The 15939-nt window shown below is 41.0% G+C and overlaps 1 protein-coding gene across 4 annotated transcripts in view; it reads right to left on the reverse strand.

Annotated features, from left to right (window-relative positions):
- Window positions 1-15939, reverse strand: part of LOC127005480 (huntingtin-like) — a 39587-nt gene that overhangs the window by 12389 nt on the left and 11259 nt on the right. For all 4 annotated transcript variants that reach the window (XM_050874378.1, XM_050874375.1, XM_050874376.1 and 1 more), the window contains exons 17-34: window positions 15362-15486; window positions 14422-14501; window positions 13740-13880; window positions 13353-13422; window positions 12726-12841; window positions 11628-11813; window positions 10866-11089; window positions 9614-9740; window positions 7500-7660; window positions 6494-6642; window positions 5942-6078; window positions 5057-5191; window positions 4698-4802; window positions 4007-4350; window positions 3199-3365; window positions 1955-2171; window positions 1323-1416; window positions 410-589 (exon numbers count right to left, since the gene is read on the reverse strand). In XM_050874378.1, coding sequence (XP_050730335.1) covers window positions 410-589; window positions 1323-1416; window positions 1955-2171; window positions 3199-3365; window positions 4007-4350; window positions 4698-4802; window positions 5057-5191; window positions 5942-6078; window positions 6494-6642; window positions 7500-7660; window positions 9614-9740; window positions 10866-11089; window positions 11628-11813; window positions 12726-12841; window positions 13353-13422; window positions 13740-13880; window positions 14422-14501; window positions 15362-15486 — 2758 coding nt within the window. The remainder of the gene's footprint in view (window positions 1-409; window positions 590-1322; window positions 1417-1954; window positions 2172-3198; window positions 3366-4006; window positions 4351-4697; window positions 4803-5056; window positions 5192-5941; window positions 6079-6493; window positions 6643-7499; window positions 7661-9613; window positions 9741-10865; window positions 11090-11627; window positions 11814-12725; window positions 12842-13352; window positions 13423-13739; window positions 13881-14421; window positions 14502-15361; window positions 15487-15939) is intronic.

The raw sequence follows: 15939 nt of genomic DNA on the forward strand, positions 1-15939 counted from the left end.
TGTAATTCTGACAACCCCTCTCACATCAGCAGACCCAATAAAGTAACAAAAATCAATGAAGTAACAAATAAAGTAACAAAAATATATAAATTAACAAATAAAGTAACAAAAATTAAATAAAGAAACAAATAAAGTAACAAAAATTAATAAAGTAACAAATAAAGTAACAAATAAATTAACAAAAATAAATAAAGTAACAAATAAAGTAACAAAAATAAATAAAGTAACAAAAATAAAGTAATAAAATAAAGTAACAAAAATAGATAAAGTAATAAAGTAACAAAAATAAATAAAGTAACAAAAATAATAAAGCAACAAAAATAAAGTAACAAATAAAGTAACAAAAATAAATAAAGTAAAAAATAAAGTTACAAAAATAAAGTAATGAAAAAATGGGTTGGCGCATAACCTTGTGGACATAATCACATCGCGCGTGGATGGCCTGGATGAGGAGGGCGGAGGCGGCGGGTGAGCTGTGGATGGACTGGAGCAGCGTGTGGACTGGCGGCTCGGTGTGCAGCAGAACCACGTCACTTATGTGTTGCACCACCAGCCACGTCAGCCACTCCCCCTCCTGCATGTGTCGCACCTATGGCCGGAAAAACAAGGGATGGTTAATGAGTTTCAGGTGTTCGGTTAATGTGTTTCAAGGTGTTGTTTAGGTGTTGTCTGTGTTTAACCCGGTAGCAGTGGGGATCATGTTTCTTAATGGTCCCTCTAAGTGAGAAAAATTAGAAAAAATCACCCCTCACACAAACCATTTCATAATATATATCAAAGCATTTATGATCAGATTATGTATCATCTTTTTTTGGGGGGTTATATCGTGGCACAAATTTGGCCCGTCGCTGCTACACGGTAAAGCCACAAATTTTTCCCGTCCCTCCTACTGGGTTAAGGTGTTGTCTAGCCTTGCAATAATGAGATAAACAAACACTGAACAAGCTAAAGTCTGTCTGTTTCAGGTGTTGTCTAAACTTGCAATAATGGGATAGACAAACACTGAATATGCTGTAGTTTGTATATTCTAATTTCTATGGGATGCAAACTGAGGATGGATGAGGTTCTGATAGAGGTTGGTTTTATATGACTTTCACTTCTCATATCAGCTATTTCTAAGAGGGGGTCAATTGGGTTCTAATGACTGTTTCTTCAGGTTCATGGTACAAAAGAAGGGTCAAACTACCACCAGGGTCATAAAACTACCCCTGGAAATGCCTACAACTCCTACGAAAGCCTTGTCAAATATGTGTTCCTGGGCGGTGAAATGTCATAATATGACCCAGAGTGTAAGAGCCCCCAGGAAACGGACTTGTACTCACCACAAACTCTGAAAACACCAGCAGACCACACCGCCTCATGAACTCAAGGGACAGGCAGCTGGAGGGTCCTGTGGCCTCACTCACCACTGGGCTGCTGTTAACGGGAGAGACGAGAGACGAGTGTTACAGTCAAGTGACGATAAATTAACCAGGAATTTACAGCGTTACCCAGGTTTAGGGTTTACATAGATTGTTTTCTCTATATGCTAGGTATGGGTTGTGAAGGGAGTGTAACATGTAACAGTCTGTCATATTGAGACTTAGGCAACAAATAAGGAAGATTAATGGCTGCAGCACAGAGATGACAATGAACACATATGGAATGACAGGTCTGGTTAGGTTGAAACTATAGATAAATGGAGATGATGCTTATAAACACATGACAAAACTGAAAAGGACATGTTGCAGATAATACACTCCACTCTCTCTAAACATTTCATGACAAAGCAATCACCTCAAATTCCCACCTTCACAGAAATAGATTAGCAAAAAAAAAAAAAAAAATAAAAAAAAAAAAAAAAATAAAATAAATAAATAAATAAATAAATAAATAAAAATCATATAGTACCCTTCCAATCCCCTCTTCATCTGTCCTCTCACCTACAGGAGTCACCACCCACTCAAACCCTTACCTTACGCTGGTCACGGACTTGCGCTGGCAGGTCCTGAGCACCCGGGTCCACAGGTGCTGGGAGGTGAGGTCCAGGGAGGTGAGGAGCTTGCACCAGAGCAGCGTGAGTGGTGGGTACCAGCCGGACACGAAGAGCAGGGCCTCGCTGATCTCCTCCATGAGCTCCACCTCCCTGCTGCAGATGTCCTTGAGCGAGATGATCACTTCCCGCCACTGGTCTGCATTGGAGGTAACAGGCGGGGGTGACTAAGGTGTGTTTGCAAGACAGGATAAAAATAATAAAATAAAGAAATAAAACTAGATAATTGAGCTGAAGTATTAATAAGTAAACTGTTCCATACATGACTGATACACATTCTAATTACTACACGCATCAAGAAAAATAATAAAATAAATAAATAAAACTAGGTAACTGAACTGAGCTATCAAAAGAAAACACTGTCCCATAAATGATACATAAACATCATCCATCCCTTCTTAACCCCAGTGGTGACTAGACATACAGTGGGTTTTCAATAACAAAAAGTTTATACTAGATTGAATACAATAACACAAAAATACAAAAATCATACACAATACAGTTAACATCACAAGATTAGCCCTTGACCATAAAGAACCAAAGAAAGACATGCACAGTGGATAAGATGACATGCAGGGTAATGGACTGAGAATCTGAACCAAAAAAAGAAGCGTGAGAAATGAGACAAAGACTTCCACACACAACATCAACCAGAGTATGAAACGTAAAGAAATGAGCGAAATGCAACCAAAACCAAACCATATAAAATGAAAATGCAAAAAAATAATACCATATCGTTAAACAAAACAAAACAATAAAACCATAAAAAATGAATCCAAAACCAAATAAAAAAACTAACTAAAAAATAAAACTATAAAAAATTAAACCAAATCCAAACCATAAAAACTAACCCATAAAAGAACAAGACCATAGAAAAATTAACCCAAAACAATCCCCCCCAAAAATAAAAATAAAAAAATTAACCCATACCACAAAACCACAAGAAAAAAAAAGAGAAAAAATGGAAACAAACTTAAAATAATGAAACCCAAACCGAACCATTCAACCAAACACACACAACCGTAACCCAAACAGACAACAAAACCACAAGAAAAAATAAAAAAATGAAAAACTTAAAATACTGAAACCCAAACTGAGCCATTCAACCAAACACACAACCGTAACCCCCAAAAACAACGGCTCCCACACACCCACACAACACCTACTGGACAGCGTGAGGTGGAGGAGGGTGAGCACCAGGTGATGTGAGAGGTGCACCAGCATGTCGGGGGAGTGCTGGCCGGCCCCCTCACTCCCCAGACCACTGCTAAGGAGAGCCAGACGAACACTCCTGATCTCACTCACACTCACCCGCACCACCTCCAGCAGGAACCTGAGGGGGAAAGGAAGGGAGTGGTGACATAGGAAGGAGACATTTGTGATATGGAGTGACAATATGATAGAAGCATTCTACACCCAGTTAAAGAATAGTACAGAGAGTTACAATGGGATGGGGGTAATATTTCTGCTTGTGAATATATCTTGTATAAAAAATTAAAAGTCATATTGTGTTTTAAGCAACATGTGAGGTACAAAGGTCCATTTTTACTATATGACCCTGTGGAAAAGGGATAAATAATTCAGACTTGAAGTGCTTCCGTCATAAGTTACATATGTTATATTATATATTTATAATAGATAGATTTAGAAATCAATACAAATTTTGGAAGTGAAACAATAAAAAACATCCAGATATTCACATTCCTATAGTTAGATATTTAAAACTGCAACATACTGGAGCAATATGCAGCTGAAGTGTATCAAGGTATTTCTCCAGCTACATTAATTAAACAGTGGGATACAGACTGTAACTATGGAAATCTTATCATTAATTCTTGCCATCTCCCTCTATTTTCTTTGCAGGAGAGCATATTACAGCAATTTACTTCATCACTCTTCTTTGGTAGTTGGTCCATCTCCTCTTAGAACAGAAACAAAAAAGACAACAAGTATCCAGTGTGTGTCCTCACCCACCTTGCCATGGCCACCTGGGGTTGAGTCTCTGGCTGGGTCACATTGAGAGGGTCACGGAAGTTTGGCAGCGACTCTATACATGGGAGCGGGAGTGAGGCTGGACGTGGAGGCCCCTGGGGTTGCGGAGCGACTGGGGCTGGGGCGGTGGTGGTGGTAGTGGTGGTGGTGGAGGTGGCGCCGGAAGCAGAGGAGGAGTCTGGCAAGGTGTCTGTGTGTATGTAGTCCATGCTGAGACCGAGCTCTTCGAGGCGTGCGAGGACGAGCTCTGAGGTGGAGTGTGTGATGAGGGCACGCAGCAGCAGCAGCACCCCGCCCACCCACCGCTCCACACCCACCGTCGTCTCCTGCGGGAAAGAGATGTTAGTTTTTTTTTTTTTTTTTTTTTTTTGTGTGTGTGTGTTCTCATAAATAGGTTTTCTAAGAGTCCCACACAGAAAATACAAAGGGTGAGCTGTTTTTCTTTTAATTTTCTTTGCATTCTCATGAAAAGATAACCGAGGCAAATTTTAAACATGACCATAAGAAAAGAGACAAAAGGAGAGATGTTTCCTTGTAATTTTCTTTGTCAAGTGAACTGTAAACACACAAAAACACAACAAGAATAAAGGCACAAAGGCACATGATTACAGGTTAGCAGGAAGAAAGTAATGAGAGAACAGTGCAGAGACAAGTTTATCACAACCCAACTCACCAGCTCACAAGGGGAGGTGAAGAGGGCCTTGAGGACACAGTCAACCGGCCGGTAAACAGAAGCACACACGCCATTCATTACTTCCTCCACTGCACTGAGCGACTCCTGCAACCAATGAGACGATAAGAGATGACGAGACGACCGGAAGTTTTCTTATACATATTTTTTTTTTTTTTTACAACAAAGGAGACAGCTCAAGGCCACACAAAAAAAGGAAACAATAATAAAAAAGCCTGCTACTCGCTGCTCCTAAAAAAAGAATCAAAAGAGGTCAATTAACTTAGCATAAGGTATCACTTTTGAAATACCTAAAACCAGGAGAAACAATGAGAGGGAAAGGGAGAACAACTGGCTCTTACCTCTGAGTCAAGGTTGACCTGGAGCTTGGACATGAAGGGCAGGAGTGTGTCAATAACCTGCCGTGAAAGCTTCCTCCAGCGGTCCCCATTGGTCTCTCGTGTGGCACCCAGCACCAGGGAGATCAGCTGCAGCACCTGAGAGAGTGTGCAATGCTTTAAGGAAAAGTTGGATATATATTGACACGGAGACGGGGCCACACGAGCGTAAAGCCCAGGCCCTGTAAAACTACAACTAGGTAAATACACCAAACTCACCACCACACACACCTCCGCACACCCACCAGGTAACCCTTTTTGAATGCATGATGTAAAGTTAAGTTTCAAATAAGATAAAAGCATATATGAATAAATTTAGTTCAGTTATCAGACACTGGCATACTAAAAACACACCCTGTTCAGTTATTATGATGAACTCTGATATGTGGAAAGGTGGAAAGAGGATGCAATGTAAATTTAGTGGACTTTGAATCAATATTTGAATCAGGCGGCAGAACAACACAGGACTGATGGAGAAGTGAGACTGAGGAGGCTCTGTTAGTTTTAACCTTATGTATAATATCATCACCCTCATAAAATAATCGCCTAAGTAAATTTTCAGCTATTTCCATTTTTTTGTTTATATCAATTTTTCAACATGTGATGCCCATTGTTGTATAGTTGCCTTCGTCATTCAAGGTTTGAGTGTTCTAGAATTGGCCTTTTCATTTCTGCCTAAATCTTAAGCCAAATGAGATAATGACAGCTCTTTTCTGATTTCCTGAAAAGTAGAAAATAATGAGTTAGGCGGTTTGTTTACGAAGGTGACGATATACTGATCCCCAAACAAATACTAGACAGTGTTGTAAGGAGTGACTGGCTATATGACGGGCCAGAACAGCGGTGTACCTGATGGTAGTGAGCCAGCCGCAGCAGCATGGAACACAGCACCTCCCGCTGGGCGTCCAACTCCCGCTGGTCGGCTGTGCTGGTGCTGCTGCGTACGAGGAACAAGTCTTCCACCAGCGGCTGCAGCGCAAGGATGCCTGAAATGCACCACACTCATCACCACAAGGTAACTATAGATCATCGTGACACAGTAAAAACTCTTCTCATAACACTAATAGGTTGAGACAAACCACCGGTGTTCTATAGTAAAGTCCACCACCACTAAGGATCAGTATAAAAGAAAAATCATATGCGGCACTTATAAGACAGCATACAGCGTCATTTCTCTTCCTCCTCCCTACAGAATAAGGGACACTATGAGCTTGATTAGATACAAAACAATACATAATGATAATAATAATAATAGAAACAAAAAAATACAAATAGGGATGAGCAAGAAGGCAAAAACACTATCAAATTAGTTCTAGAGCATGTTGGAAAAGAATAGATATGGCAGCAGAGAGGTCCAAACTTAACTCAAACAAAGAACACCACATCTCACTAAATACTCACAGTGCGACAGGGGAGGCTGCCCACTTGCCATGAGGCCGTCGCAGAGTTGGATGATCTTCGGCACCCCAATGATGCTCTTGCTGTGGTGCCTCTCGTAGGACAGCAGCACCAGGAACCGGAACATGGAGGGAATCAGCTCCTCCGCCTGTCTGGAAACAAATGAACCAAACACTTGAGATTCCTGCTGTTATATAAACCTTTGAAGTTTATGCAGTAAAAATTCAGGAACCTTAGAAAAATACATCCCACTTACACCTCTGAACACACACAGCTCTTAAAAACCATAGAAGCTGATGCAGAAAAAATTCAGGGAGAGGAACCTTAGTGAAATACATCCCACTAACACCTCTGAAAACACACAGCTCATAAAATCCGTACAAGTTGATGGGAGGGAACCTTAGTGAAATACATCCCACTAACACCTCTGAACACACACAGCTTGTAAAAACCTTAGAAGTTGACGTAGTAAAAATTCAGGGAGAGGAACCTTAGTGAAATACATCCCACATACACCTCTGAACACACACAGCTCGTAAAAACCGTACAAGTTGATGTAGTAAATATTCAGGGAGAGGAACCTTAGTGAAATACATCCCACTTACACCTCTGAACACACACAGCTCATAAAAACCGTAGAAATTGACGTAGTAAAAATTCAGGGAGAGGAACCTTAGTGAAATACATCCCACTTACACCTCTGAACACACACAGCTCATAAAAACCGTAGAAACTGACGTAGTAAAAATTCAGGGAGAGGAACCTAAGTGAAATACATCCCACTTACACCTCTGAACACACACATCTCGTAAGTTAAAAGCAGCCATAGTCATAAAAGTAACCCATAATAATCAGAGTAACCAGGGGCGTTGAATGCATAAATAAACGTAATGATAGTAACCCACAGTAATCACAGCATCCCATAACAATAATAGCAACGGATAGTAATAATAGAGACCCATATTAATCATAGTGACCCCTAAAAAGCCCAGCATCCTCCTCTGCTTACTTGATCTGTCCCTCCTCGATGTACTCAAACTGCTTGATCACGTAGCCAATGAAGATCTGGTCCGAGTCAAGGAGGCAGTAGTTGACCCGGATCTGCACCAGGTGGATCAACAGCTGCAGGACGGACCGCTGCATGGTGACGTCGCTCGAGACTGTGTAGAGCTTAGGAGGGAGAGGAGGAACTGTGGGTCATCTTCACACACGCAACGATGACCATAGATTTACATACATTCGCATATTTCTTTTTTTTTTTTTTACAGGAAAGGAAGCAGCTCAAAGGCATAAAAAAGTGTAGAAAAAAGCCCACTAAATGCTGCTCCTTAAAAAAGATAAAAGTAGAAAGTGGTCAAAAGAGAGGTCAATTTTGGGTTTTGGGGTCAATTTCTTGCACATACAATTGTAAAAGGAAGAAATGAAGAGGGAAACAGATGGAAATAAAGACATGTAAGATAGGGAGAAAGATAAGAGGGTGCAATGCAGATGGAACCAAAGACTAACAGAGAGATAGAGGGTATGTTAAGAAGTAGAAGCAGAGATATCAATTGCAAACGAGATATCTTAACATGGAGGAGGATAACTGAGAGAGCCAGACACAGAAACAGATGAAGATAAAGACATGAAAGATAGGGAGAAAGATATGAGGGTGCAATGCAGAGGGAAACAAAGACTAACAGAGAGGTAGAGGGTATGGCAACAAGTAGAGGCAGAGATATAATTTGCAAGCGAGATATCTGACCATGAATTGAGAAAGATAGACACAGAAACAGAGGAAGATAAAGAAACTGAGCATGTGAGATAGAGAGAAAGATAGAGGGAACCTAAGACCAACAGAGAAGTACAAGATATGGCAACAAGTAGAGGCAGAGATATAATTTGCAAGCGAGATATCTGACCATGAATTGAGAAAGATAGACACAGAAACAGAGGAAGATAAAGAGACTGAGCATGTGAGATAGAGAGAAAGATAGAGGGAACCTAAGACCAACAGAGAAGTACAAGATATGGCAACAACTAGAGGCAGAGATATAATTTGCAAGAAAGATATCTGACCATGAATTGAGAAAGATAGACACAGAAACAGAGGAAGATAAAGAAACTGAGCATGTGAGATAGAGAGAAAGATAGAGGGAGCCAAAGATCAACAGAGAAGTACAAGATATGGCAACAAGTAGAGGCAGATATAATTTGCAAGCGAGATATCTGACCATGAATTGAGAAAGCCAGACCCAGAAACAGAGGAAGATAAAGAAACTGAGCATGTGAGATAGAGAGAAAGATAGAGGGAACCAAAGACCAACAGAGAAGTACAAGATATGGCAACATGTAGAGGCAGAGATATAATTTGCAAGCGAGATATCTTAACGTGAATTGAGAAGACCAGACCCAGAAACAGGGGAAGATAAAGAAACTGAGCATGTGAGATAGAGAGAAAGATAGAGGGAACCAAAGATCAACAGAGAAGTACAAGATATGGCAACAAGCAGAGGCAGAGATATCATTTGCAAGCAAGATATCTTAACATGAATTGAGAAGACCAGACCCAGAAACAGAGGAAGATAAAGAAACTGAGCATGTGAGATAGAGAGAAAGATAGAGGGAACCAAAGACCAACAGAGAAGTACAAGATATGGCAACAACTAGAGGCAGAGATATAATTTGCAAGAAAGATATCTGACCATGAATTGAGAAAGATAGACACAGAAACAGAGGAAGATAAAGAAACTGAGCATGTGAGATAGAGAGAAAGATAGAGGGAGCCAAAGATCAACAGAGAAGTACAAGATATGGCAACAAGTAGAGGCAGATATAATTTGCAAGCGAGATATCTTAACATGAATTGAGAAAGCCAGACCCAGAAACAGAGGAAGATAAAGAAACTGAGCATGTGAGATAGAGAGAAAGATAGAGGGAACCAAAGATCAACAGAGAAGTACAAGATATGACAACAAGTAAAGGCAGAGATATAAGTCGCAAGTAAGATATCTGAACTTGAACTGAGAAAACAAGACACAAAAACAAATTAAGATAAAGAAACCGTGCATGTGAGATAGATTGAAAGACAGAGGGAACCAAAGACTAACAGGGAACCAATAGTGGAGACAACACACTATATACCTTCAGCGCCTTGATGACGAGAGGTTCAAAGAGTCTGATGTAGGAGCTGAGGGAGGTCTTGTCGTTGCCGCGTCCAAGGGTTTTGAAGAGGTTTGAGCTGCTCTTGCGGTGGGTCAGGCTGAAGGTGCTGTGTTGGGGGATACAGCACAGGATTATAAAAAGGCTTCTCCCCTTACTGTTATTGATTTCATGTTGATCTGAGCACACACAAAACATCTACGAATACCTAACCTAATCTAACTTAACCTAATGTAACCATACCTAATCCAGCCTAACCTAGCTATACCTAACCTAATGCAGCTATACCTAACCTAACTTAACCTAGCTATACCTAACCTAACCTAACCTAGCTATACCTAACTTAACCTAATGTAACCATACCTAACCTAGCTATACCTAACCTAACTCAACCTAACATAACCATACCTAACCTAGCCTAACCTAACCTAACATACCTTTCCTAGCCTAACCTAACCCAACGTAACCATACCTAACCTAGCCTAACTTAACCTAACATAGCCTAACCTAACTTAACCATACCTAACCTAGCCTAACCTAACCTAACCTAATGTAACCATACCTAACCTAACCTAACCTAACTTAACCTAACATAACAATACTTAACCTAGCCTAACCTAACCTAACTTAACCTAACATAACCATACCTAACCTAGCCTAACCTAACCTAACCTAACCTAACCTAATGTAACCATACCTAACCTAGCCTAACCTAACCTAACTTAACCTAACATAACCATACTTAACCTAGCCTAACCTAACCTAACTTAACCTAATGTAACCATACCTAACCTAACCAAACACATCTACACACACAGACAGCATGCAGGCAGATACTTTTACTCTTTTCTTTTTTTACAGTAAAGGAAGCAACTCAAGGGCAGAAATAAATAAAACCAAAGAGCTCACTAGTACTGCTCCTATGAAAGAGTAAAGAGTGGCCAAAAGAGAGGTCAGTTTCAGATAGATGGATGAACACACTTACACTCATTCAAAAGGAGAGCATCGAGACACCTCTGCACTCAAAATTGACCTCTCTTTCTCACTACTTTTATTCAGAGCAGTGTCTAGTGGGATTTTTGTAGTTGTTGTTGTCTTTGTTTTTGCCCTTGAGCTGCCTCCCTTGCTGAAAACACACACACACACACACACACACACACACACACACACACACAAAAAAAAAAAAAAAAAAAAAAAAAAAAACACACACACACACACACACACACGGACGCACCTGACAGACTCGCCATCCTGCCGTTCCCCAGACAAGTCCGAGAGGTCCTTTTCCAGCTGGGTGAGGGGCAGGTTGAAGCAGAGGTGGTGCAGGCTGGGCTCCTCCATCCTCACTCCTGCGTTCCCTCCCTCGGCACCACCCCGGGAAAGTGTCTCTGATGACCCCTTGCGAGACAGTTGTTCACACAGAGCCATCACATTCGAGCCAAAGAGACACTTCAGCAGCTGTGTGGAAGAGGGAAAGTATCGAATAGAGGCAGAGTTTTCTATCAGCAACTAAGATGTGATGTAAGTATAGTACCCACCACACATGAAGGCTCAGTAAGTGTATCTTCACCAATTTTAATGTGCAATAAGTTTCCTAGTGTCCTTATAGTATTATGGAACACACAAGATTAATTCAAACCTGTGAAAATATAAACAGGTAAGAATACACACACACACACCAAGGAAGGTACTGGCTGGTGATTGTGAGTCTAGCACATGAGTCAGTATTCTCAGACAATCTCGCCTCCCACACCAACTATTTACAGAGGCAAAAAAGGGGACCAGTCGGGTTGTGGCGAGTGTTTTATTAGGTTCACGGCACTGAATAAAGGTCAAACTACCACCAGGGTCAGAAAACTATCCCTGGAAATGCCCAAAACCCTATGAAAGCCTTGTCAAATATGTGTGGGTGAGTGCCAAAATATTTAAGAATATGACCCATGATCAGACCGTGAGTGAATTGTACACACACACACACACACACACACACACACACCTGTTGTCCGCACTGCACAGTCAGGGTGGGCAGCAGGGTGGTGACAGCCTTTAGGTACTGCAACACTTCATCCGCAAGCTTCCCAAACTCCACCATGGACGCCACCTCCAGGAGCCGCCCCAGACTGGAAAGCGCCACACGCAGGAGCCCACACACCTTCTCCGTGGTGCTCTCCTCCAGGGACATCTGCAAAGCGGAGGATAAACGTTGGACTTAAGAGAGTAAGGCGATGAAGAACTACTATAATGATTTTTTCCAGCACCAACTTTTGTCCTTTTTGCTAACTTTTGATTTCTCTGCTTCAAAGTAGGTCTAAGAAAATCTATTGTGTGGGAAGTCTGGTAAATTAACTACTAATAACTATGAGTGCTTTACTTTTGCATGACTAGTAAGTAAGTGAATAGATGTTGTGGGTGAAGAAATGGGAGAGGGAATTAGTGTTGACTTGGAATGTTGGGTGATGAAGTTGGAAGAGCAGAAGGATATGCTGTGTAGGAAGAAATGGAAGGAGAATGGGAGAGGAAGATTGGTGGTGATAGAGGCTTAGTGTGTTGTAAGTGATGAGTTGGAAGAGTAGGAAGATATGCTGTGGAAAGAAATAGAGAGACAAACAGAGGAAGATATGCTGACTCTGAAGAAATGGAGGGACAAATGGAGGAAGATTTTGAGGGGTGACCGAGACTTTGAGTGTTGGAAGTGTAGGAAGATGTGCTGTGGAAAGAAATAGAGAGACAAACAGAGGAAGATTTTGAGGGGTGACCGAGACTTTGAGTGTTGAAAGCGAAGGAAGATGTGCTGTGGAAAGAAATAGAGAGACAAACAGAGGAAGATTTTGAGGGGTGACCGAGACTTTGAGTGTTGAAAGCATAGGAAGATATGCTGACTATGAAGAAATGAAGGGACAATGGAAGAGGAAAGTTAGAAGAGATAAAGACCTCTTTTTCACTTATACTGCAAGGGAGGCACATCAAGGTCATAAAACAAAAACAACAACAAAAAAGTCCACTATACACTGCTACAACAAAGAAAAAAGATTGGATTGTGATTGGAAGTAATGATCTGTGTTGCATTAGAGGAGACGAGCACGTCCTCCCTCACCTTATAGTTAGTGTGAGCATTCTTCAGAACGTCGTACATCTTGATATACTCCGGCATATGGGCAAAGGACCCTATCGAGCCTGACCTCCCTGGCCGCCGATCCTTCTCCTCCGTCTCTGTGGAAGGACGAACTTATTGAAAAGGTGCATACTTATTCTTTAGTAAGTTATCTCCATTGTTCTGGTTATCTTTGCTATGAGGTATATTTTTCACGGCAAAGGAAGCAACTCAAGGGTAAAAACAAATGAGTAATGAGGAGTTAACCCGGTAGCAGCGACGGGCTAAATTTGTGGCTTCACCGTGTAGCAGTGATGGGTCAAATTTGTGGCTTCACCGTGTAGCAGTGATGGGCCAAATTTGTGGCTTCACCGTGTAGCAGTGATGGGCCAAATTTGTGGCTTCACCGTGTAGCAGCGACGGGCCAAATTTATGCCATGATATTTACCCCCCAAAACAGATGATACATAGTCTAATCTGATTAGAAATGCTTTGGTATATATTACGAAACAGTTTGTGTGAGGGGTAATTTTTTCTCATTTTTCTTGCTTGGAGGGACCATTAAGAAACATGATCCCCGCTGCTACCGGGTTAATGGGGAGCTTTGGTGTATAAATCGATGCTGCGTACCTGGTTTGTCCCCTCCGCTGGGTGATTGTTGGCGGTTCTTGTCCCCGGAAGTCTCGGCTCGTGACCGCCTCTGTGGGGGACGAGCAGCGTGTCAAAGGACGTTATTTTTTTTTTGCTAGTAAGGTTCTCAAAAATAAATGGATAAAATAAAGAACGTTCCTGGTCTTCAGTGACTTCTAACGTTTCTTTCTCATCCTTCTCCTAACTACTCTTCCTTCCTATTCTACTCCGCCTTCTCTTCCTCTTCGTCTTCTTTCTCATTCTCTTTCCCTTCCTATTCCTGGTTTTCCTTCGTCATACACAAACTTTCTTCAGCAATCTCTCAATAAAATAATAAATAAGTAAATAAATAACCTTTCTCTCTCTCTCTCTCTCTTGGAAACACACCTTGATGGGCGAGATGGCAGCAGGGGGGGCAAGGGGCGCCAGCGAGGGTCGGGTTCCTGGCACGATGTCCTCCAGCACGTGTGAGTAGATGCACAGGACTCGTAGGATGTGCTGGACCACCGCCTCTGCCACTGACGTCAGCTGGGGATAAATGGGTATTGGGGGATGGACGGATGGAGATGTATCAAGACACCACAAGGTAGAAAATAACACAGTGGCAAGTAGCAGGCTTTTTTTTTTGTACTCTTTTTATTGCCCTTGAGCTGTGTCCTCTGATGTAAAAAATAAATAAATAAATAAATAAAAAAATAACACAATCAACACAACACAACCTGAAATTGACCTCTCATTTGGCCACTTTTTAATTTTGTCTGTTGTGGGAGCGGTGAGTAGCGGGCTTTTTTTTTCTACTCTTTTTTTTGTTGCCCTTGAGCTGTCTCCCTTGTAAAAAAAATGGTTAAATAAATAAAATATGGTGTATGGAGATTTCAGATGTGTATAGAGAGACTGCAAGCAAGTATCATTGACCATAGAACAGGCAAAGGTTGGATATGCTCTTATGATTTCTGAGAAGTGGACTTGGGCAGGCCATATCTTACATAGCACTGATTCTTAGCTAAATGGCATTCTTTATTCTCTCTCTCTCTCTCTCTCTCTCTCTCTCTCTCTCTCTCTCTCTTACCTGCGGAGCCCCAAGGAAGGACCACGGTGTCTTTGCTCCAGCACTCTCCTTCTTCGACCTCAACACGCTAACGGCAATTCCTGGAGATGATGAGAGAACACTTCAGAATTCATTAGGTTGCTATGCTAACGCCAAACTCCTCCTCCTTTTACCAGTGTTGTTTTATTTTCCAGCGTTTTTCTTCCTAAGACGGATTATTTTTACTCAGTCTGTGTTCTTGTGTCTATTCAGCCTAACTCCTTACTTTCTTCTCAGTCTGACTCCAGTATAAAAACACCAACAACAATGGATTTTTATGACCTATGGCTTGATTTTAATTGTCTGTCTTGTTTATCTCTATTTAGTTTGTCTACTTTATTCATTCTCAGTCTGACTCCTTCACAATAAAAACAACACCAACAATAATGGATTTTTATGACCTATGGCTTGATTTTTATTCAGTCTGTCTTCTTTATCTCTATTTAGTTTGTCTACTTTATTCATTCTCAGTCTGACTCACTATAAAAACAACACCAACAACAATGGATTTTTATGACCTATGGCTTGATTTTAATTCAGTCTGTCTTGTTTATCTCTATTTAGTTTGTCTACTTTATTTCTTTTCAGTCTGACTCCTTCACTATAAAAACACCACCAACAACAATGGATTTTTATGACCAAAGGCTTGATATCTATTCAGCCTGTCTTCTTTATCTCTATTTAGTTTGTCTACTTTATTTCTTTTCAGTCTGACTTCTTCACAATAAAAACACCACCAACAACAATAGATTTTTATGACCAAAGGCTTGATTTTTATTCAGCCTGTCTTCTTTATCCCTATTTTGTGTTTCTTTTATTTCTATTCAGTCTGTCTCCTTTACTAAACACACACACACACACACACACACACACACACACACACACACACACCACAACCAACAAGAAGAAAACACAAACAAACCGGCCAGGATGTTTGAGGCAATGGTGAGGATGTTCTGCTGCACGGAGAGGTCGCCTGCGATGGTAGACTCCCCGGCGAGCGACAGGACTAGAGTGATCAGCCCAATGTGAGTGTTGGTGCTCTCACTGAACAGAAAGAAAAGACATGTTAGTGACTCCTGACAACAATTTATGGGCAGAAAACATATATAGAATTAGGTAAAATATCAATGGAAGACAGAAAACATAAAAGATGATGAACAAAAATATATATCTGTGTTTAAGTAAGTAGGTAAGTAAGTGGGGAATAGAGGGAATTATAGTGGGAGGTTAGGTTAGTGTTAGGAGGTGTGTGTAAGTGGGTAAGGAATAGAAGAAATCATTGAGGTAACAAGGGAAAGATGCACATATTTCACATTAAATAGAGAAATAAGAAATAAAAACCATAAAAATATAAACACTATAAGAACCGTAAGAAATGGTTAGAATGATAGGCATTGATAACACTGAATGGAAGACAGAAAGGAAGTGTTAGTGACTTAATACTCTGAACAATCATTTACAGACTTTATCAGGTTTAGAGGGACACATAAATCAATG

The sequence above is a fragment of the Eriocheir sinensis genome, chromosome 30 (genome assembly GCF_024679095.1).
Source record: "Eriocheir sinensis breed Jianghai 21 chromosome 30, ASM2467909v1, whole genome shotgun sequence".
Lineage (NCBI taxonomy): Eukaryota > Metazoa > Arthropoda > Malacostraca > Decapoda > Varunidae > Eriocheir > Eriocheir sinensis.